Genomic DNA, 23,546 nt, shown 5'->3' with positions numbered 1-23,546 from the left:
ACGACACTTCCTTCTTCATGCTCTTGACGGACACCTTCAATGATCCACGACCCGACGACACTTCTTTCTCTGCGTAGAATCCTGGCGAACGGCTATAATTGTACATCGTTAGAGATCTCCTGCACACTTGCCTCCATTAATCTGCATTAATAAATCGCAGTACATGTGACTCGAACCCCAAACCTCTTGGTGTAGAATAATTAATTAACCCTTGGTCAACCAATGGGCTAAGGAGGCTTCCACATACTATATCCTTTATATATAGATTTTTTTTCCATCACTCGCAATTAATTAGAGCTCAAAAAAATTATTTCTAAGGAATGTTGTTTATATTGCCTCCCCCCTTCTCACAAAAAAAAAAGAATGTTGTTTACATATCTGATATGATGCGGTTCGGTACAAACTTTTTCGTGCCAAATTATCTCTTTTACATTTGCACATCGAGAGAATAAAGATAGAGAGATATTTGTGAATTCTTCCTTGTCACTATGAAATTCCTCCAAATACACTAAAAATGTCTGTCATTTGGGTTCGGGTGGGATTTTTCGAATTCGGGTTTTATTTTGGATTTAGAAATCTAGGACCTGTTTGGGTATTTTAAAACTTCGGGTTCGGGTCGGCTTTGGATCGGGTTTACCCAAAGTATCCAAATATAAAAAAAATTTGTATCCAATTCTATATGAACTTCTGGAAAATATCCAAAAAAATTACAAAATTCTACTATTTTTTACCTGAATATAGCCAAAGGTAGCTAAAATACCCGAAAATATCTTAACATCCGAATATTTTAGTATTTAGGTTATTTATTTATTTATTTTTCCTTCCAAAAACCTTTATTAATATTTTGGATCAATATCGTTCTTTACAGGACTGTTAAGAAAGTGTGGACAAGAATGATACAAACCCCATCTCTCATCACTACTTATAGCTTTTTTTGCAAGTATATCAGCACACTTGTTTTGTTCTCTCGGTTTGAAGGTGAAAGTGGCTTGAGTAAAGAGATCTCTCCAGGCCCATATTGTGTCAATGTAGTGTTGCAGCCGTGGGTGTGGTGCTGTCCCATTGATGATGTTGTTGATGTTCTGGTTATCGCCTTCAAATTCAACCATCCTATATCCCAATCCCCAAGTCGCTTGCAAGGCCCATATGAGGCTTGTGCATTCTGCTTCCTCCGTTGTAGTGCATCCTTGAGATTTACCCCATCCGCAGTCATGAAAGGTTCCAAAAGAATCACGTATAATCCACCCTAGACCAGAGACTCTGTTCCCGCCATGATGTGATACATCGTAGTTGCATTTCATTACTCCTCTTGGGGGTTTTCTCCAACCTGCTTCTCGTGCATCCTTAATCGGGCCTGAGTTATGTCGAGTTGTAGTCTTTGTAGCATTATCCAGCCATTCCTTAGTGTCCGATACTGCATGAATTACTGTGTCCACAGTTGTTGTGGTTTTACGGTTAAACACCAGAGCATTCCGAGCTTTCCACAGTCTCCACATTATCCAAAATGGTAAGAATCTTGTGTTACGACTTATTTGTTCGTCATGTGAATGGTGAAGAGTTGTCGTAGCTTGTCTTCCATCGGTTTGCTAGGGTCGCATATTTGAGCAGTGGGAATTCCGGCTGCTCTCCATACTCCTTGGGCATAAGGACATGTAAAGAAAGTATGGTCACACGTCTCCAGCACCGTGCAACACCGTGAGCAGTAGGGGTTTACATTTATGTTCTGACGTCTCAAATTATCCGCAGTTCCTATTGCTCGTGACCCCACTCTCCATAGAAAGTGCTTTAATTTGGGAGTGATAGTCAACTTCCAAATACTCGTAGAGATATCAGGGAAATGTGCTAGTCTTGGTTGTGGAGTGTCATTGTCTATCAGTAAGTTCATGGCTGTCCAATAACTAGACTTGACCGTGTAGTTCCCATCCTTCGTTGGGCTCCAAATATGTGAATCCGGCTTAGGCTTGAGAGGTAGATAGATTTGGGAAATAAGGTGGTGGTCTTCCGGATGGATTAGCCTAGCAATTTGGTCTTCATTCCATTGGTGCACATTGTGTCAATTAGATTTTCAACCTTGAGTAGTGGTTCGGATGTTGGGAGTAGCCTAGGTGCCCTTGGTGGATTGGTTGGGAGCCATGGGTCAGTCCCTATTGATGTTGTTTTTCCATCACCAATAAGTACTTGTATCCTCCGCTGTAGGAGATCTCTACCAAAGCGTAGTGAGTTCCAACCGTAAGACGGTTGTGTACCTCTTGTAGCCGAGAAAATGGTGTCATCGCGAAAGTAGCGTCCTTTGAGTATTCGATATAGGAGTGATTGTGGTCGTCGTAGAATTTTCCAGACTTGATTTGCTAGGAGTGTTTGATTAAATAGATGCAAATCCCAGAATCCCATACCGCCACTTTTCTTAGATGTTGTCATCTTCTTCCATGCTACCCATGAGAGTTTTCGTCTCTCTTTTGTTGAGCCCCACCAGAAACGTGCTATCATGCTATCAATATCAGAGCACAGCTCCATTGGCAATTGAAAACAATTCATTGAGTAAATCGGCATTGCGTATGTAACACTCTTAATTAGTGTCTCCTTTCTAGCCGGCGATAAAAACTTAGTTTGCCACCCGTCTATCTTATGTTGAACTCGGTTTTGGATATACTGGAACATGTCCTTTTTCCTTCTGCCGAATTGTTCAGGGAGCCCCAAATACTTTCCACCACCACCAACATTTGGTATACGAAGAGTGCTCATAATCCTATCTCTCGTAGATTGATACACATTATTTCCAAACGTTATGGACGACTTCTCTAAGTTGATCATTTTACCCGATGCTGTTTCATACTCTTTGAAAATATTCAGCAAGTTGGTGCTGTTCTTATGATCCGCTTTGACGAAAAATAAGGAATCATCCGCGAAGAATAGGTGTGAGACCGACGGGCCATTATTGCTGACTCGTATTCCTTTAATCTACTTTTCTCGAATGGCATGTGTCATTAGCGAACTCAAAACATTTGCACAAAGTATGAAAAGGTATGGAGACAAAGGGTCTCCTTGCCGTATACCGCGGCTTGGTTTGAAGGAACCATACGGACTGCCGTTAATCAAAACAGAGAAGGAGACCGAAAGTATACATTCCATGATCCATTTTATCCAACAGTGTGCAAAACCTTTTCTCCGAAGCACTTCTTCCAAGAATCTCCATTCAACTCTATCGTATGCTTTACTTATGTCAGTTTTCACTGCCATATACGAATTGGCACATCTTTTACGGACGCGTAACGAGTGAAAAATCTCATGAGCTATGAGTACATTATCGGTAATGAACCGGCCTGGTATAAATGCAGCTTGATTCTCCGAAACTATTGATGGCAGCACAGTTTTCAACCTCTTAACCATTATTTTTGAGATGATCTTGTAAGTGACGTTGTAGAGACTGATTGGTCGGAAATCTTTCATTGTTTTGGGCTGTTGGATTTTAGGAATCAAACAGATGTTTGTGTGGTTCCAATCATGTGATGCATTCTTGTCTTCCGATACGACTGGTCGTATATTGCGAAGTGTAGCAACTGGGTCTGATGTATTTGTGCTTGAGAATAAATGACCAAAATATCTTACTGCCTCCTCACCAATCTCGCGATTGCCAAATATCACATTGCCGTTGTTACCTTCAACCGAAGTTAATCTATTACGGGCAATCCTATTTTTCGTAGACGCATGGAAAAAGCGGGTGTTTGAGTCGCCTTCTTCAAGCCACTGGTTTCTACTCTTCAACTTCCAATAGATTTCTTCGTCTCTATACGCTTGTAACAATTCTCTTCGAAGGCTATGTATCTGCTCAATTGTTGTGACGTTATCTGTATGAGTTTCATCAATAACTTTGATGAGTTCCTTGATTCTCACTGCTGAGTTAGTGTTGTTATTTCTTTTCCACGCAGAGATCTCTCTTCTACAGCACTTGATTCGGTCATGTACCGTGATGTTAGCAAAACCCTCAAACTGATTCCAACTATCTACCACAACGGTTTCAAAGTCTGAGTGTTGACAAAGTCGTGTATCAAACTGAAACAGCCTCTTCCCATGTTCCGTTGTCCTTCTGATCTTTATTATGGCAGGTCTATGGTCAAATTCTACCATCTCTAGATATTCAATTTCTGAAGAAAGGAAGGTAGCTCTCCACTGGTCATTTGCCATTGCCCTATCTATCCAACTTTCCACATGATGTGTTCTTCTTTTCCCAGCCCAAGTCATATTGTTTCCTTTAAATGGTAGATCAGAGACTTTGCATATTTGAACCATATTTCTGAAATCCACCAAGCTCCACGGCTCTCTTATAGGCCCTCCTCTTTTTTCATTTGCATGAAGTATCTCATTAAAGTCTCCACACATTAGCCAAGGTTCATTGCGAATAAGAGCTATTCTTTGAAGTCTTTCCCATAAAATATTACGCAATTGACGAATTGAATGGCCATAGACACAAGAAAAGTAGAAAGACATATCTTTATTACTTAACTTACAATCAATGAGTCTTGCATCAACATCATAAAAGCAAACTGAAACTGACTTGTTCCATAACAACGCTAAACCACCCCCAATACCCAAAGGAGATACACATTTCACATAGTCATATCCTAATTGAGCTGGCACATCTTGAACGACATCATCCGGATTCTTCGTTTCGAGCAAAAAGAGTATGTTCGGAGAATAAGTTGCCTTGATTCCCTTAAGGCGTCGAACTACCAAAGACCCTTTTAAGCCCCGGCAGTTCCAAAATGCTGTATTCATGGCAGCTCCAGTGGCTTATGGCCCATCGTACCATCACAGTTGGTTGTTGGTGCATTCGGAGTGGATCTCCCTGCTTCGGTTGGTTGTGGTGAAGGAACTTGCTGCATAAGGTACCAGGCACGGCCTTCAATTATCTCAGATTGGCGGCGTTGACGTTTGTAGACCTGGAGATCGGTATCTTCTGTAGCCCTCGTCTGTCTCACGTCGCAACACACAAGTGGGAAAGCATGAATGTGTTCAGGTGCACTAGATGGTTCCATCTTTCTCTTCTTGGATGAACCAGATGTATCTTCATGCTTGCCACTATCCGCAACATTGTCAACTCCGAGTTTCTGTGTATCTTCTTGTTGGTCGGCCATAGGTGCCTCTGGATTGTAATCCGGATCATCATCATTCTCATCATCCGAAGGTGGAGGCGGCTGAATATCGTTGTTCATAGGACAATTCATCGCTTCATGTGTCAGCAAACCGCAAGTAGAGCAGAAGTTTCTTAGCTTTTCATATCTGAACTTCAGAACAGAGGTTTCATCACCGAATTGGAAAGGCCTTTGGAACCTTAAAGGATCATCAATATTCCAGAGGATCCTGACACAGACATAATCAACCAAGACGGCGTTGTCTCCTCTAAAATCAGTTTCCAGGAAGTGACCCATCCTTCCTCCAATCGATGTAATCATTCGGAGCGTGAGTAAGTGGAGAGGGATGCCTCTGATCTGAATCCAGAATGGGAGTCTCTTCAAGTCATCATCGATAAGGTTCGGATTCCAGCGTTGTGTAACGCACATCCATTCATTAAAAGACCAGGGACCGCGTCTTAAAACAAAGGTCATCGATTCTTCTGATTGGAACAAGAATTGTATCTTCTTATTCTCCAATATACGTCCCGTGACTTCGTCACCGACTCCCCACAGTCATGGTAGAGTACCAAGCATCGCCCTTAAGTTTTGCTTCTTGGGATTGACAGGTTTGACCACGAGACTGAATCTAGTTTCGCTGATCGCCTCTTCGCACAATTCATACGGAAGATTGATTACTTCCTCTTCGATTCCAAGAGCAATCTCTTGCATCTGTCTGCGTAATTTATCAGCCATGATCAACAGGAACAGCGGAAAAGGAATTTGAATTTCACTCTGGTCAACACAATTAATCCAGAGACAGACGCAAGGATTATATAGAGTAACAGGGATGGCAGTTATCGAGACAGTAACTGTTTTACCATTACCCTTCCCTGAAGAAACCGCCGATAACCGGCGAAAACTGTCAATTTCCGACAGAAACCAAGAGAGAAGGGTGAAAGGTTGTGTTCGCTCAAAAAATCGCCTCGCTCTCATTTTTTTTTCTTATAGTATTTAGGTTATTACAAGTATAAATATTACTAATATATTTAACTATGTACTTATATTTTAGGTATGTTTTCGGGTACTTGTTCGGCTTCGGGTTCGAGTTTTGGGTTGTGAAGTTTAGGATCCGTTCGGATAATTTAAAACTTCGGGTTCGGATTCAAATTGGGTTTTTCGGATCAGATTCTGTTTGGTTCTTCGGATTCGAGTATTATGTCCAGACCTAAAAAAGATACAATCTTCACCATATCTAAACAGTCTGTAAAAAAATATATATCTTGGTTGTTTGCACCAATTATACACTTCATCCTTTATACATAAATATATTTATAATTTCGTAATACCTTACATTTTTATGGCCGGCCGTACGTCCTACCTCATAAAATTGATTGTAATTTATGTTTGGACCACAAGGAGTGATTTTTTGGTGTAGCCTATCTATAAGAATTTAAAATAATGAAATTATTAAATTTTATTTTACAAATAGCATTTTTAAAACCAATTTTATTTTTATTAAATATTTGAAAAGTGAGTTGGGCTCATATATAATCTTAGGGTGGTCCAATATTTTTGAATTTACTATCATATGTAATTGCAGAGAACCTAATAATCAATCAAAACGTTGTCGGAAGTTCTATATGTTGTTTGCGGAACACCTAATTGATTTAGCACCTAATCTATTCATGAGTGATAAGCAAAACATAGATAATAACATGTGCTAACCATAAAGGACAACACAGAGTTTCTTAACGGGGTTTAGTTTTTCCTAAATCCCCATGACCAAATCCGCTAGAATAAGAATGTTACAATTGCTCATGGCATACTACACCCTACTGTGCTGCCATTCTATTCTACTAGATCTGCAGCAGCCAAGAGATCTATTAAGCTAATCTCTACCAAGATTATACTTAATTGGTGTTACACAACCTAACTCCATGTTGGCTTGTCCCCAATCACTCTCTTATCTGACTGGTCCCCAACCCCAACATGCTGTTAGCTTTTTCTCGACAATCTCTTCGACCTAAGATAGGCCTTTACTCAACTCCGAGACACTCTTCACATTGACCTCAGCCTCATATTTTAGTTCTACAGTAATGATCTCATCCGCACGTGAATCTTGTAGAACGAACACTCCCTGCCCAGCTTCTTGTTTTTTCCAGCTTCAAAGTTTTCCGTCTCTCTATAGGCTCTCAGTGTTGACGGCCAAAGCTCAAGTCTTTCCTATTTATTTTTTTTTATTTTTTTTCTTTTCTCGCTTGTAGGAACTTGATTTCTACTTTGCCAAAGGAAAAAAAAAAACAAAACACAATTGTCAATGAAACAAACCAAACTCAATTATGCAAACACTGTTTAGTCTTTTTTATATCACGCTTCTGATCGACACCCTAGCTAGTGACAGCCATATACGGAATATAAAACAAAAACATGTGAGATCCAATATACGTAATGGTTTAGCATAACTTGTATTTTCGTTGTCAATATTAGTCTTACGAAAATAAAGTAATACTGCCTCTGTTTCATATTATTAGTTGTTTTGCATGAATGCACACATATTAAGGTTTCTTTTACTTTTTGTACACTTAATAAAAGACAATACTATTTTATTAACTTTTTTTTCTTGGTAATACGTGATTCAAAGCTTTGGAAGCTTTCAGTAATAAAGTGAATCTAAAAGTAAAAACTTTTTGTCTTGGTTTTGAAAAACAACTTACATTTTGAAACAAAAAAAAACCTCTAAAACAACTAATAATTTGAAATAGAGGGAGTATATGTATGTGATACCAAAAAAAAAGTAATATATATATGTTTCTTTTTGGAATTAATGTATGTGAAAATAGTTCAATACAATAACTTAATTATCAAACATTCTAAATGCCAATATGAAAAGAAAAATAAAGAACATAACAACACAACACCCGAGATTAAACACTCAAATTGGATAAAGATAGAAGCTACTTCAACTTGAAAGATAGCACAATCTTTAAATACAAGAGAAGAGAACCAATTAGTTTATGAAACAACATGGATCTCTTACCATACCATATCCAATTGGTTCTTTCGCATTATTGGACAAAAAGATAAACAAACTTCAGCATAATATTTGAAACAACAGAACATTTTGAACTTGACTCCATCATATGACTGACGAATTACAAATCTCGATTATTTGTTTGACTCATCCTCCGCTTTCTCCACCTTCGACACGAATGTAACCGGTTTCTTCGGGTGTTCGTTTACGGTCAAGCTGAGAACATCTGGCTTCGAGTAATGTCCGACCACATCAAAGTACAACTTAGCTCTTGCTACCTCACCAAGATCTGGATGACGAAAATAACGTTATGATATGATAAGCTCAAAAAGTTATCATTTTCTATAGCCTAAGATAAAAATTAAAGAAGTGTATATATATTTTTACCAAGATCAGCTGTGATGAGACCCTCTGATTCAAAGTTTGGTCCCGCAAGAACCTGTCCCATAGGTGAAATAATGACACTTCCGCCTTGGGAGACAATAGCATCATGTTCTTTGTTGTCGTCCAAATCGGTAAACAAGTAGTCAGGATGATCAGGGAAATCTTTACGCTGGCAGAACTGGCAAGCCGACAATACGAAACATCCACCTTCGATCGCAATGTGAAGCATCGAAGATTGCCATTCCTTAGAACCATCAGCAGTAGGTGCACAATAAAGCTCAATGCCTGAACGCCAACAAAAAAAAATTGTTAGAATATTTCATTAAAGCTAGATGTGTCACACTTCAATGCAATAGAAGCTGACCTTTGGCGTACAATGCAGTTCTGTAGAGGGGCATCCTATTCTCCCAGCAAATAGCAGCACCGAGTTTGCCGATGGGAGTGTCATAAACGGGAATGGTTGATCCGTCCCCTTGACCCCAAATGCAACGTTCCAAAGTTGTGGGCATGAGTTTACGGTGCTTACCCAAGAACTGGCCTTGTGGACTGAAGAAAAGAGCTGTGCAATAGAGTGTATACCCATCCTTCTCTATCGCTCCCATTACCAAGTACACATTGTTTTTCCCGGCCAACTCCGCCAATTTTTCAACTTCAGGGCCTACAGTTTCATCATCACAATTCATAATTCTATAACATTCTAATACTTATAAACTAAGATTTTTAAAAATATTTAAGCAATTTATAATATCCGAAGCTACAAATCATATTTCAGAAATAAAAAAATTAAGAACATGATATAAACTTCAAATTTACTCATATTATACGATTATTTTCTCTAAATAAGAGTTTATATAATTATATGTACCTATGTAAAGAATACTAATGCAATATTTAAAAAAAAATTAAAACGAATATGGGGCGAATAGTTGGAAACATAATCGACAACCAATACCCGACCCCTTACTCGCAAATAAAAGAATTATAACACCATTTACCACGATCCGAAAGCAACCGATACTTTTTTACCTATAAGGTTACGAGTCGGATACCGGATCGAGGACGAATGAGTGTCCAAACAAGTTTTCATATATTCTAAATGTTAAAACCAAGATTTGGAAATTCTATTTTTCAGACCGATATGATTGGATCAGAGATCGGGATCCGAGATCAGGTTGTGTACTTGGAATACTCAGATAATTAAGCACAAAAATATTTACGTTTATCAAAGTTGTTGATTGTTAAAAGTTATGTAAAAAAAAATCAGTTTATACATAGAATAGAAAATAGAAAAATAAACAGAGAATCCAGGGAAGTGATACCAGGAACATGAATGGCAGAAGCATGGTACTTGCGGAACTCATCACGGCCCTCTTCGTTAAAAACACCCACAGCTAAACCGAACCTAAAACCTCGAGGATAACCGCCAATAAACGCCTCCGGGAACACCACCAGCTTCGATCCGTTGTTCGCAGCCTCTACAATATACTTCTTCGCCTTTGCTGCAAAAATCAAGTAGAACGTTACATAAAAATTTGACATAGCTAAAACATGAAAATCATGGAAAATGATTGATTGATTACCTAGAGTAGCCGGTGTATCGTTGTAGACGGTGGAGGCTTGGACAATAGTAGCTCTTACAATGGTGGATGAGGCAACGCCGTTAAACGGAGTTGTGTTTTCGAATGTTGACATTTTTTCTGTACTAGACGTACGACTTGTTTTACTTCGGTAATACCGAGAGACTTGAGAGGATCAATATATATACTGACTTTTGTTTTTGGTTTTAACCAATGGTTATTAAGTAAGAAGATAAGATTATGGGATTCTCTACCGCATATTTGTTATCAAATCATATTTGCTATCAAACCATATTTGCTACAGTTAATAGTACCCGAGTTTTCAAACAACATGGGACACAATTCAAGCCAAATACACTGACCACATTAAAAAAAAATATACTTAACCATTTCTTGAAATCAATATAAAAAGAAAAAACCTAAGGATTTCTTCTTTTATGGATTTATTACTCCATATTCCATGCATTTTTTCTATTTTGGTATGATCCTATCTTCTTTTTCTTTTCTTTCTTTCTTATTTTTTTCTTTCCCTTTTTTCTATTTTTGTATGTCAGTCATTTTATGCTATCTAACAAATTGACTGTAATTAATTATGGGACGATTAAGAAATTTTATTATAATATTTTATTAGAGATAAAATTAAAATATTTATAATAAAGTATTTTATTATAAATAAAATTTAAATTAGGAACTGATGAAAGAGAAAGTTTTGCAGATATTTTGTTTTTCTTTGAACCCTATGTTCATTAAAACGAAAAGACTACAAAGAACATTTTTTTAACATCTACTACAAATGTCACATAATGTTTTCTTTTAATATCTACTACAAATATCACATAACGTGCAACAAATATATTTGTTACGGCCTACGGGTAATTTTCACCTACCAAGATGACCCCGATATGTAGGCGAGCCGATAAAATTCTTGGCCTTCCGGAAAGACTAGGATGCAGCCTTGATGGCTTGCCTCTTAGAATAACGTTTCCTGGAGCCGAGCCCTAGACATATGATAATGATACCAACAAGAAATTTAATGTGTACGGAAAAACGTTTGCATTATGAAACATCATAGCGTGTCCTGATCATTTCGGTGACTCCGATTAGAGAAAAAAAGCTGATTTTTCCTTTAAAAAATGAAATGAAAAAGCTCACTTATAAATTCGAACATGTCATATCTTTATTGGGTTCTCTAAGCCCATTCCAACTCTCATTAATATGATATTGTTTGCTTTGGGTCTACGCCTACGTGCCCAAATCCACACAGATATGTTATTGGACTCTTTCCCAAAAGGTCGTATACTAATTGGAGTTAGACTTTACTTATATATTTTATTTTCTAAACTTCCGATGTGGAACGTTGGTTTGTACCCAAATCTCTTTTCTAAGTATGAAGTCAGTTTCCAAGTCGGTCCTTTTTTATTGGGCTCTCATGCCCGGCTAGACGCATAACTAATAAATTTTTGAAATTTTAAAATAATCGGAACCGATTAAATACATATATTTATGACGGCCATATACATCAGCTTGGTTGCCTTGTATGCCTTGTACCCATGGCCGGCTTTGATAAACATGCAAAGCATGTTTTCCTAACCAATACGCTGACAAATCATGAAAAAAGAAGAAATGGATTCGAGTAAATCAAGGTTGATCTAGACAATCGATTCAACAAACTCTCTCATTCATACGTTAGCTTGCGTACTAGTGCCTAAATAGAGGAAAATGGTTCATCAATCAGATGATGAATAACTTCTCCTCCTCCCACTTGGACTATGGCCACTGTGGAGGAAAATTTTTCTTTCTCTTCATCTAATCAAATGATAGACTTGGACTTAGATCATCATTTGACCGATCCTAGAACATCACACATTGTCCCCACTATGACTTAAGCTTAGAAGATTGAATGGGTTTGATCTAGTTTAGAACATCACCCCAGTTTGACTAGTCACATTCTCTGAGACAAATGTTAGTTATCTAATCACAAACACTATTCGAGTGTTAGAAGACTACCATTCATTTGATTGAGATTTGTACCTCTTTTTTGCATTTGTAAGTTATTAGGAGAACATTTCTTAACCCTAATCAATAGAAAAGATAATAATGTATCTCTCTAATACATTATTATTTTTCTATATTTTCTTTTGCTACACTATTTTCTATGTGCGAGTAGTTTCATAGTTGAGTTTTCGAGGATTTCTGAACGGATTTTAAGGTTTGATAAATATAAGGAATGATGATTAATGATTTCATGAATTGGCTTCTTCATTTGAGTTAATCTTAGAGTAAGAACTTAAACCTGGTTTTGGGTATCCTAGGTAGTTAAACGCACTGAATGTGTTTGAATAAATGTTTGAAAGACTTTAGATGTGTAAAGAACTTCAGATATTACGGGGTATTGTGAACATATCATAGCTGAATTAATGCTTGTTCAATTTTAGTTATTTGGAATCATGGTTTAAAAATCATATCATTTATGCATAAGGTTAATGTTTTGCAAGAATGTTAGTCTAATTTCTGTTCGAATTTCTAGAAACATTATTTATTGCTTCTTTGGTGAATTTTTGTTCTGATCTGAATTCATGAATCCTTGTGACCTAATAGTTACTTTTTTGGTTTCTTTTTAAATCATGTGATTAGTCATTGCAAACCAAAACCAATCAAAAAGGTTCCGTGTACTCATTTCTAACTTCTTGTGGATTTGATGTAGTTAATGATACGACACAATAAGTGTGCACTTGCGTGTAAAATCAGATCTTATTATCAAGTCTACGTCCGATCAATTATCTGCAAGAAATGGGATCATATTCTTTTCAACTGTAGCTGTGGAGTGTTGCTTACTCCTCGCGAGGGGTATTCAATCCCGATAAACAAATCGATCTGTTACGAACGAATCGAACTGAAATACTCAATCTGAAACCAAATCATATGTTAATATGGTTCAAATGGATTTTATATTTTCTATAAGTAAAAAATTGAAACAAATTCCGAACTAAACTGAATAAATTAGATCAACAAACAAAATTTCTTTAAAAATTAAAGATATATTTGATTAAAACTCGACATCCGAATCTGAAACCAAACTAGACCATTCATAATAGATAAAAAATTTCATAAACCAAAAAAACGAAAAACCAAAAAATTCAAATCGAAATCAAACTGAAACCAAACCAAACCCGATCCTAAACCAGGATTGATCTTTCATCAAACATCTCACTTCTCTTTGCCATTCCCACAATCGAATAAAGTAATCACAACAAGATCAGTTCTCTTTGAAACTATGATCAGAGCCGAAACCCAGACCACTCACTAAAATTTACATATTTTATATATCATCTGAAATTTGACAAGTACTCCCTCCGTTTCGTTTTAATTGTCGTTTAAGGTTTTTTCACACAAATTAAGAAAAGCATTAAATTTTTTGTTTTACCCTTTATTAATATATCTTATAAATTTTTTCATTGGCCAAAGCATTAAAACAATAGGGATAATACTGCAATTTTTACCAAACATTTGCATTGAAAACCTAAAACGACAACTATTACGAAACAAAATTTAAGTCCTAAAACATCAACTAAAACGAAACGGAGGTAGTAGTAATTATTATACATAAATGAAAATAATAAAATAAAATTGAGCACGAGTATAAGGGCTGGGCAAAATATTCGTTAGATTCGCTTCGATCCGTTATTCGATTTGATTTGATTTGAAAAATACGGATATCCGTAACTTTACGAAGTAAATCAAATATTAAAAATAGGTATTCGTCAAAAGCGGAGCAAATATCAAATACTATAATTTAAAGAGGCGGATATCCGCTCCGCTCCGGAATACATACATATATATAGATAATTACATATATAAATTATAATTTCATTATTCTTGAATGTGTTTTATGATTTTCTAATCACCGCATTAATTATTTGAACTACTAGTTTGAACAATTAAAGGAGAATGATATATTTCTTATCAAAATTTTACTATTTTTGGATCAATTTTTTGTTTATTTAATTCTTTTAATTTATTTTTAAACAAATATTTAACGGATCGAATATCCGGCAAATAGTTTGGATTTTAACGGATATTCGAACAGCCGGATATCCGATCACTAACGAAGCAAATACGAATCGAAAAACTTAGTATTCGAAAAGCGAATCGAATCACAAATATTACCAAAATCCCGGATATCTGCTCCGTGTCCACCCCAAGGAGTAGTATGGTGATGTGGCAATGATACGTAGAATTGTCAATATCTGTGCAACAACTGTTGGTTAAAAAAACAGAAACACGAAGTGAAAGTCAGTGTAAGTGAAGCAGCTGATCATCGCCTCTCTTTATAGTTTCTTCAAGGGTCTCTGGTTCCAATTCCCGAGACAGTGAGAGAGAGAAAGAATCTTGTTTTATTTTTTTGACTACTCAATTCCTCTCAGTAGCTAAAATCAAGAACCCTTTTGATCTCTCTTCCCTTATCTTTTTATATGGCGGCTGAGCCGGCGGTGACGACGGCGTTCCCTGGCTTCAAATTCTCACCGACGGATATCGAACTCATATCTTATTACTTGAAACGGAAGATGGATGGTTTGGAGAAGTCCGTTGAGATTATACCTGAAGTCGATATTTATAACTTCGAGCCTTGGGATTTGCCTGGTTTGTTTCCTCTCCGACTTACCCTTTTTGTTCTTCTTACAAAGTTATATCTTCATGTTTTCTAAATTTGGGTTATTCTTGTCGGAAGGAAAAAAAAAGCGTAGAACTTACTATTTTGGTATGTCGTTATTACCTAGGTTACTTATTTTTGCAAAAAAAAATAGTTGGAATCTCGGATGACAAATTTGGTATTAATTGTAGCATTTCCCCGGAAATATCCATGTCAATTTTTTTTTATTTTTTGATTCTTGAGTCCCCATGTGAACTTTTGAATTTAGGTGAGCTACATGTTCCATCCTCTATATATATAGTACTGTTTTCTAGGGAATTGATATATGATCTCCTAGACTATGAAGCTTACTATATAGTATATTCATGAATCCGGTTGATCTCCTCTAGTCATTCGGATAGTTTCTACGGGGTTTATAGAACCAGATTATCAGTGTTTCCAAGAAGAAGTTCAAGAATATGAACTTTCTCCTTTTGAAATTGGGTATGTTTGATAACATATTAACATGGCTTCTTCTTAGCTTCACGGTGGTGGTACCGATATCTAATCATGTGGCTAACTTCTACCAGTTCTATGCAATTAGTGTATAGGAGAATAAGTAAGGGCGTTGAATAGGTTAAAGTACTCCAATATATATGAATTTATTTCGCCTTTTGAAATCAGGGTTACATGTGTGATATCATACCTTCTTCTTCATGTTAGTGGTACAATATTTCTGATAAGCTAATTTGTGGAAACCTACTTAACCAAGAAGCAAAACCTTGGATTGGTTTGAAGATTTGGTTACTTGGCTTGTGTTGGTAGCTTCTAATATGCAATTAGTTAAATGCATCAAAGTAATAAAACATACGTGTTTTTTGTTTCAACGTTTGCTTGATGTCTGTCCTTGATTTGCTCCTACTTGTAGTTATCCCTTTTGTGCGTTGAACCACTACAAACTGCTCTTTCATTTGTAAGTATTCACATGGAAAGTAATTTATATTTGCATGAAAAAAGTTCAGGACTATGACAATTGAGCTACTGTTGGCTTTGCTCAACAAAATCTTCTTGTCCATTGTCAGAGAAAAAATAATGTATCTCCCCTTTTTCTTAACAAGTTCTTCTATATGTTTCTCGCAGATAAGTCCATCGTTAAATCGGATAGTGAATGGTTCTTCTTCTGTGCTCGTGGTAAAAAGTATCCCCATGGTTCACAGAACAAAAGAGCAACCAGGATGGGATATTGGAAAGCCACAGGAAAGGAACGTAATGTGAAGTCGAGTTCTGAGGTCATTGGAACAAAGAGGACGCTTGTATTCCACATTGGCCGCGCGCCAAAAGGTGGAAGGACGGAATGGATTATGCATGAGTATTGCATGATTGGAGTATCACTGGTAAACTATCTTCTGATTCTTGAAGCTTTTTATTGCCACATAATAGTACTAACTAGAAAATAGGATAATGTTATGTTTATTGAGTTTCTTGAGTGTTACATATAGGATGCTCTGGTTATTTGCCGACTTAGGAGGAATACTGAATTTCAAGGGGCTACAATTCAAAATCCACCACAGCCAAGTTTATCGTCTGACAAGCCCGAAAACTTGCAGAATGAAGCTATTTTAGAAAGTATTTCTGGTTGGGAAAATATGGTTGATTTTTACTTATCAAGTGAGTCAGGGCAGGAACTACTAAGTGAAATAGCAGAATCTTCACAATCTTCACAAAATCCACAGGTTGGTCCTCTTTTATTTAGTTCCAAGTATAATTTGTTAACATATTTTTACGGGTATGCCATGTGATCCATTTGTGGGTTGACATAGCGCATACACCAAATGTTGATGTCTAGGGTGATGGTCTGATTTCCATTAATTTTCCATGTTTTAAGGTTCCTAGTGAAGAAGATTTCTATGCGGATATCCTGAGGGATGAAATAGTAAAGCTAGATGATCCGGCGATATTGGGTAATACACTGACCAATGTCCCAAGGCTTCAAACAGAGTCCAACACCACAAGAGTACTACCTTTACCTGACATGGTAGACAAACAAATGCAATCCCTGCTACAGAAACTACCATTACAAAATGACACTGGAGAAGAAAACAACATATCCATGTCAAATTGCTTTATCGGTATCTACTCAATTAAGTCTATAAACCGAGCGCGATGGGACGTTGTTGTTTGGTTACTGGTTATGATAGCCGTGTTGGTGTTTTATTTAGTGTGAGGCCAAAGAAGACAACTTCTAGGCAGTTTGCTTGGTTTTTTCTTAATGTTGAGAGAAGATGTTGTTCTTGCTAGGCTTAGTTTACGTGTAGCATCTATGTGTTCTATGTATGAACCTATGAGGTTCTCGAGATCTATGTTCTGTATAAGGTAGATTTATGAAATTCTGTATAAGGTAGATTTTCTATCTTTATAAATTCATTATTTTCAATAAGATTTGGGTTTTCAGTTTGACAAGAGATGTGAAAAAATGTGTCTTTTAATAAAAAATTTATTTCTTGCTACTCATCTTGGCCACTACAAATACTAAAACCAAAGCGGGTACATAACTAATAACGGCTACAAGGTGAGTTGCAAGTAATTCGTTCTACAGTGGTCATCATATAAATGGACTGTCTAAATTTAGTCTATGAAACTTCCTATCTCTGTCTCCTCAACTAATGTTTCCTATCTTTTTCAAATGTTTTTAAACTAACCCGGACGGTGAACCGGACTACCTTCTGGATCATCGAATTACTGGGTTAATCGGTTTGACTACAGATTAATTGATTAAAATTTATTTAATATATAACTATACCATGTTTAACAAAATACAAAAATCTAACAATAATAATAAAAAAATAATTAAAATGTTGAAAAACCATAAAAAAAATATTAAGATAGCAGGATAGTGAACTGAAAAAGTTATAAAAATAACTAAATATTGAATAGTGATACACTAATACTAAAAGTCTAAATATCTATATTTTATTCCAAATCAAATGATTTTTCTGAACCGATAGATGGCCAGTTCTACAGGTTCCCCGGATCGCGGGTTAATAGCGAGTTTTTGTGAGGTTTTCCAATTTTAAAATTTGTAGGATATTAGTAGTAAATTCAAACCGAGAAGATGTCCGGATCGTGAGTTAACCGATCAGACAGTTCGACTACCATGTTTAATGGCAGCTTAGTCATCAAACATTGTTTTTTATCCGTGACTTAATGTGTGTATGAATATGATAGGGAACTATGGGTATTTGGGACCATTCGAAAGTTAAAGGTAAAATTACTAATAAGTTGAAACATTTAGTCCTCTTTCTTTTTTTTTTTACGCAATTCATCAATCATCATCAGCATCAAATTAAAACCTCAGCTTTTGCATTTCTCTACTAACACAAAACTCTCATTTCGGTGTCTCTGATTGCGAATTTGATCTCAATATTCGATTTTTGAAAGATCTCTTTCAATTTCACCATTCCTGGACCCCAAACGGAGGAAGAGTTCGATCATGAAGTTTGGTTATTCCTCTGGTCAAATTCGATTTGTAAGTTTAAAGATCATCTTAATCGCTTCATTGGGTCTTCATTGTTTTGGGTTCTGAGAAAATGGTTACAATAAAAATCGAATCTTTTTATCTTAGAGATTGATGCATCGTCGTCTCTTCACAAGCCCTAGTTGATAGGTCTTAAATATGTTATTGCTTGACTTTAGTAATTGCAGATTTTAGAAACTTTCAAATTTAAATTGCTAATGATGAGAATTATTTTCTTTTTTAGTAGTTAAAATTGATTTTGCCTAGAAAATAGTTAAATTGCTTTGTGAATCCAATCACATTAGCTGGTGAGTGGTGAATTATAAAGGAAATGTGTAGTTTTTGAGTTGGTAGGCTTGTAAATAGTGTATTGGATTATAAATTGGCTAATTTCTTGGGGCAGGTGTTTTAAGCAACTGAAGTAACAATGTCGAAACCGATCCTGCTCGTGGGTCTACTAGTTATACTTATAGTTACCTCTCAGTTTGAATGGAGGCAACCACTTGTTGAGTTAGATACAGCCACCAGCTCGTCTCAGAAACAGCAGCAAATTTCAGATAGGGAAGAAGCTGTCAAAGAGAAGGTACTGATTCCCAACTCTTTCATGCGTTTCCGTGTGTTCCCTTTTAGAAGACAAGCTTTTTTAGTTGTATGCAACATCTAGTTTAGGGATGGTGACCTTATGGTTCATATGTATCTGTTACTTGGCGTCATGCTTAAGGTTCATATGTTTGCATCAGCTAAGTCAGTTTTTAACCCCCTGAGAAAAATGTCCTGGTTACCATGGTATCTGTTGGTTTTTAATCGACTTTGTTCTTTGCATTGATTATCTTTTATGGTAATTTCTGCAATTTTTAACGATTTCTTGGATTGGATTTCGTGTCTTATTCTGTTAGTCTCTGTGGTTGTGATTGCTTAGTAGGTTTTCTCTTATGCATATGATAATTGAGAGGAGTGGAAAATCTAGAAGACTATTTTAGACATAACTTCTTTAATCTTACATTTTAGTACCATAAGGATCCAATTGGAAAGCACTGGTTCCTAACTCTTTCATGCATTTTTCTGTGTGTTTCCCGTTAGAAGAAGAGATTTTTAGTTGTATGTAAAATACATGAAATAGTTTTGAGATAGTGACCTTATGGCCTAAATGTAGTAGTGTCATGATGATTTAGCTTCATCTTTATATATCCGTTGCTTGGCGGCATACCTAAGGTTCATATGTATGCATCCATTAAATCAGTTTTTAATCCTTGTTTTGTTGTCTTAGAAGGTGTATTGATTACCATGGGATCTATTGTTTATGAATTGACTTTATTCTTTGCATTGATTACCTTTTATTGGACTTTCTACGATTCTAAATGTTTTCTTGGATAGATTTTCGTGTCTTGTTCTATACCTCTCTGCAGTTGTGTATGGAATTCTTCAATAAGATTTCTTCAGAATGTGTTTGAATAGTTTGCTTGGATTGCTTGGTGGGTTTCCTCTGATGCATAATATACTTGAGAGAAGTTGAAATCTATAAGACTGTAATTAGACATAACTTACTTTGATCTTACATTTTAGTACCACAAGGATCCAGTTGCATTTCATTGAGTAACCTTAGGTTTTGGCTTAGTCCTGACCTCAATGTATTCTCTATCAATTTCTATCTTAGTAATCTACATCTTCCCTTGCTAATCCATCTTGAGGCTATCATTATTTATGTGGATCAGGAATGAGTAGCAATGCTAGGATCAAAAGTTTTCATTTAGACAACAATGACAATTATAGTAGCTGCAAATCCAAGAGTTTAAATGAGGTTAGGTAGAACGATTAGGTAGATCATAGCTTTCGGGACTCAACATGATATTAGTTATGGTCTTGTGCTCTTTTTCATCTCTATAATAAGTTAATAACACATTCCAGGTTAGTTTCAGATAATTGTTTACTTCATCTGCTCTTAGGACGGTTCTCACTTAGGTATTTTCAGTCACCATCTACAAAAAGCTGATATTCTAAAGAATCCAAAAGGCTGCCCTTATTTTGGTGTGTTTTCTGTATCAGGCTCGGCTACTATTAATCTGTCGTTCTCAGGGGAAGCGTCAAATCTAACCGCAAAGTTCATTGTTTTTTACAGATCATCATATCACAAGAGAGACATATCCAGAGGCTAAATGAGCTTGTCAGGAGTCTTCAATTGCAGTTGCTGCAATGCAAGGGAGAGAATGAGACCCAAAATGCCACCAAAAGCTATCATCTAAACAAACAATTCATCGAGGTCGAAAGGAAACAAATCCTGGAAGGCTAAACTCCGCTACGGAAAACATTTCTAAATAACCGAATTGGTATGTAAAAGTTGTGAAAGAAATCACTCTTTAATTTTTGTGTTCAGATGTTGTAATGTAATATCTCTGTTTTGTGTTTAACGATACATCATCACACCTAGAGTTAAAAAAATCATTTTTTATCAAGACTGTTAAAAATGGCTGATACATGAGACTATGACTGAGAAATATCTGATGTCTGAATTCAGGCTAGAGTGAGAATAATGAACGAGATTAGCGAGAATAAATCATCACGTATTGGGAAAACGGTTAAAATCAACTCAAACATTTTGCCACATACATAATCTTCATTGCAAAGTATTTTTTTACCCTAAACCGTTATAAAATTCAAATTTCATATTTGAATTAATAAATATTATGCGAAAACCAGCACTGAGTTTGACTTAACCAATGAAAAACGGTCTATTTCCCCATGAGAAGTATGCTTATCACGCCAGATAAAGCCCGTTCTTTGACCTCTGTCTATATGTCCATGAAACGGAAGTTAAACACTTATTTCTCCCCTAATTGGAAGTTCGATATCTTAATCTCCCCGATTCTGAAAGCTGGAGATGTATAACCCCATCGTGCTGGGTTTACTCGGTTTACTGTATATCGAAACCTAATTAAACCGACTAAACCTAATTCGAACCGAAATAAACCTAATTACTACCCGATTACAACCCGATTTCATTCACTTAACCCCAAAACGAAATTTCTCGACGAACCCTAGAAACTCAGAATCGAAAATCGAAGCTCTTCGATCTGCTGCTCAAAATCTTGGAGATGTCGGTAGTTCCTCATGATCCTGATGTTCTCGGCGAAGCCGAAGCCGTCGGCGATGTCGATCCTGAAGCTAATGACAGAGATGAATTTCACATGGAAGAGATGCTAAGGGAGTGGACCGACGAACCACCAATCCGCCACGATGTGTACCCGGAGAGTGAGAATGAAGAAAACGACGACGAACCTGGAAGATTTGATACACATGTAAGGCGTGGTGATGGCCATTTGTACTCGAAGCAGAGTTTCTTCAGTGGAGTTGCATTCAAAGAGGCGGTTGTTGATTACGCTCTCAGAACCGGATGCAATCTGAAGCAGTACAGGTATGATAGTGATAAGATTGGATTCAAATGTGTTGGAAATGATGGTAAGGAGGATGGAGCTCGGTGTGAATGGCAAGTTTATGCGGCAATACTTCCGAAGGATCAAATGTGGAAGATTAGGAAATTCATTGACAAACATAGCTGTATCCCAAATGGAGAATGTGAGATGTTTAAGGTGCCTCATATAGCTAGGTTGTTTGTCGACAAGATTAGGGATAATCCCGAGTTCTACATGCCGGCAAAGATTGAAGAAATCATCTTGGAACAATGGAAGATTAGTGTGACTAGGAATCAATGTCAGTCTGCGAGGAAGAAAGCGTTACAGTGGATTGAGAAGGAGTATGATGATCAATTTGCAAGGCTAAGGGACTATGCGGCTGAGATTGTAGATTCAAACAAGGAGTCACATGTTGAGGTAGATTGTCTGACGACTGATGATGGTAAAGACATCTTTAATAGGTTCTATGTTTGTTTTGACAGCCTTAGAAGAACATGGAAGGATTCTTGTAGGCCTCTGATAGGTATTGATGGCTGTTTTCTAAAGAATAAGGTTAAGGGACAGTTACTGGTAGCATTAGGTAGGGATGCTAACAATAGGATCTATCCTATAGCTTGGGGTGTGGTTAAGGTAGAGAACACAGACAATTGGGTTTGGTTTGTGAAGCTGTTGAAAGAGGACTTGGGTTTAAGCAATGGTGAAGGGTTCATCATGATGTCTGATAGACAAAAGGTAACTGCTCTTGTCTTTTGTTGTTTTGTTTTGTCATTTCACTCCTGTCTTAGCTAATGTTTGTTTTTTTTGTTTCAGGGTTTAATCAAAGCTGTTCAGCTTGAGTTACCTAATATAGAGCATCGGATGTGTGTCCAACACATCTATGGGAACTTAAAGAAGACTCATGGTAGTAAAACCAGGATAAAGCCACTGCTCTTGAATTTGGCTTGGGCCTATAATGAAAAAGATTTTAAGCAGCACTTGGAGAAGATATTCTGCTATGACAGTGTTATCTACAATGATGTGATGAAAACAAATCCAAGGAGTTGGTCCAGGGCATTCCAGAAAGTAGGCAGCTTCTGTGAGGATGTTGACAACAACTCAGTGGAGTCTTTCAATGGATCTTTGAACAAGGCAAGAGAGAAGCCATTTGTTGCAATGTTAGAGACTATCAGAAGAATGGCCATGGTAAGGATTGCCAAAAGGTCTGTAGAATCCCATACTCACACAGGTAAGCTTCTCTCTTAATCTCTGTTGTTTACTTAATCTTTGTTGTTTACTTGACAGCTTTTATATCTTTTTTTGCAGGTGCATGTACACCTTATGTTGCCAAGTTTCTAGCTGGTGAACACAAGCTCGCTTCTACTGCCAAAGTATCTACAAGCACCAATGGAATGTATGAAGTGAGGCATGGTTCTGATTATCACCGAGTAGACTTAAAGGCATACACTTGTACATGCAGGAAGTGGCAGATCTGTAGCATCCCGTGTGAGCATGCATATGGAGTCATTCTCTACAAGAAGCTTGAACCTGAGAACTTTGTGTGTCAATGGTTCAGGACAGCAATGTGGAAAAGAAACTACACGGATGGCGTCTGTCCACAAAGAGGACCTAAGTTCTGGCCTGAGAGTCATAGGCCTAGAGTCCATGTGCCTGAGTCACCAGAAGGAGAAGACAACAAGATGACAAAAGCTGAGAAAAAAAGGAAAAAGGGTTTGAATGAGTCTCCTAGTAAGAAGCAGCCAAAGGCAAAGAAAAGAATCATGCATTGTCGTGTTTGTGGGCAAGCTGATCACAATTCAAGACACCATGCTAAAGATAAGGTATGTGAGATTCTTGTTGTGTTTGTGGCATTTGTTGGATTATACTAACACTTGATGTAATTTTGCAGGCTTCTC

The 23,546-nt window shown here is 36.9% G+C and overlaps 5 protein-coding genes and 1 pseudogene across 6 annotated transcripts; 3 read left to right on the top strand and 3 right to left on the bottom strand.

Moving 5' to 3' along the window:
* Positions 1–836: 836 nt before the first annotated feature.
* Positions 837–1,496, bottom strand: LOC9311725. Its single transcript, XM_021026158.1, has one exon. It carries the CDS (start codon positions 1,494–1,496, stop codon positions 837–839), a length of 660 nt encoding a protein of 219 aa, XP_020881817.1.
* Positions 1,497–4,769: 3,273 nt separating this feature from the next.
* On the bottom strand, positions 4,770–5,864 carry LOC110228508 (annotated as a pseudogene).
* Positions 5,865–8,033: 2,169 nt separating this feature from the next.
* On the bottom strand, positions 8,034–10,271 carry LOC9313400 (nitrilase 2). The gene is made up of 5 exons (XM_002875610.2): positions 10,107–10,271; positions 9,846–10,025; positions 8,891–9,184; positions 8,530–8,811; positions 8,034–8,431 (listed from the first exon to the last, which is right to left on the bottom strand). Exons 1-5 carry the CDS (start codon positions 10,216–10,218, stop codon positions 8,277–8,279), a joined length of 1,023 nt encoding a protein of 340 aa, XP_002875656.1. The 5' UTR covers positions 10,219–10,271; the 3' UTR covers positions 8,034–8,276.
* Positions 10,272–14,310: 4,039 nt separating this feature from the next.
* On the top strand, positions 14,311–17,193 carry LOC9313399 (NAC domain-containing protein 60). 2 transcript variants are annotated; one of them, XM_021025845.1, is made up of 5 exons: positions 14,672–14,744; positions 15,662–15,706; positions 15,874–16,127; positions 16,233–16,466; positions 16,619–17,193. In XM_021025845.1, exons 3-5 carry the CDS (start codon positions 15,969–15,971, stop codon positions 16,955–16,957), a joined length of 732 nt encoding a protein of 243 aa, XP_020881504.1. In that variant the 5' UTR covers positions 14,672–14,744; positions 15,662–15,706; positions 15,874–15,968; the 3' UTR covers positions 16,958–17,193. The 2 variants fall into 2 exon arrangements, with proteins under 2 accessions (XP_002877331.1, XP_020881504.1); XM_002877285.2 differs by lacking the exon at positions 15,662–15,706 and having other exon boundaries at positions 14,311–14,744.
* Positions 17,194–18,026: 833 nt separating this feature from the next.
* Positions 18,027–20,701, top strand: LOC9311724. The gene is made up of 3 exons (XM_021025854.1): positions 18,027–18,259; positions 18,651–18,830; positions 20,364–20,701. The coding sequence occupies exons 2-3, from the start codon at positions 18,675–18,677 to the stop codon at positions 20,532–20,534; spliced, it is 327 nt and encodes a 108-aa protein (XP_020881513.1). The 5' UTR covers positions 18,027–18,259; positions 18,651–18,674; the 3' UTR covers positions 20,535–20,701.
* A 382-nt stretch (positions 20,702–21,083) lies between these two features.
* Positions 21,084–23,519, top strand: LOC110228507. Its single transcript, XM_021026157.1, has 3 exons — positions 21,084–22,386; positions 22,465–22,570; positions 22,957–23,519. Exons 1-3 carry the CDS (start codon positions 21,337–21,339, stop codon positions 23,517–23,519), a joined length of 1,719 nt encoding a protein of 572 aa, XP_020881816.1. The 5' UTR covers positions 21,084–21,336.
* The last annotated feature ends 27 nt before the right edge of the window (positions 23,520–23,546 follow it).

Source organism: Arabidopsis lyrata (assembly GCF_000004255.2).
Source record: "Arabidopsis lyrata subsp. lyrata unplaced genomic scaffold ARALYscaffold_5, whole genome shotgun sequence".
NCBI lineage: Eukaryota > Viridiplantae > Streptophyta > Magnoliopsida > Brassicales > Brassicaceae > Arabidopsis > Arabidopsis lyrata.
The sequence above is the reverse complement of the archived record's forward strand: the minus strand, read 5'-3'. Positions and strand labels throughout refer to the sequence as shown.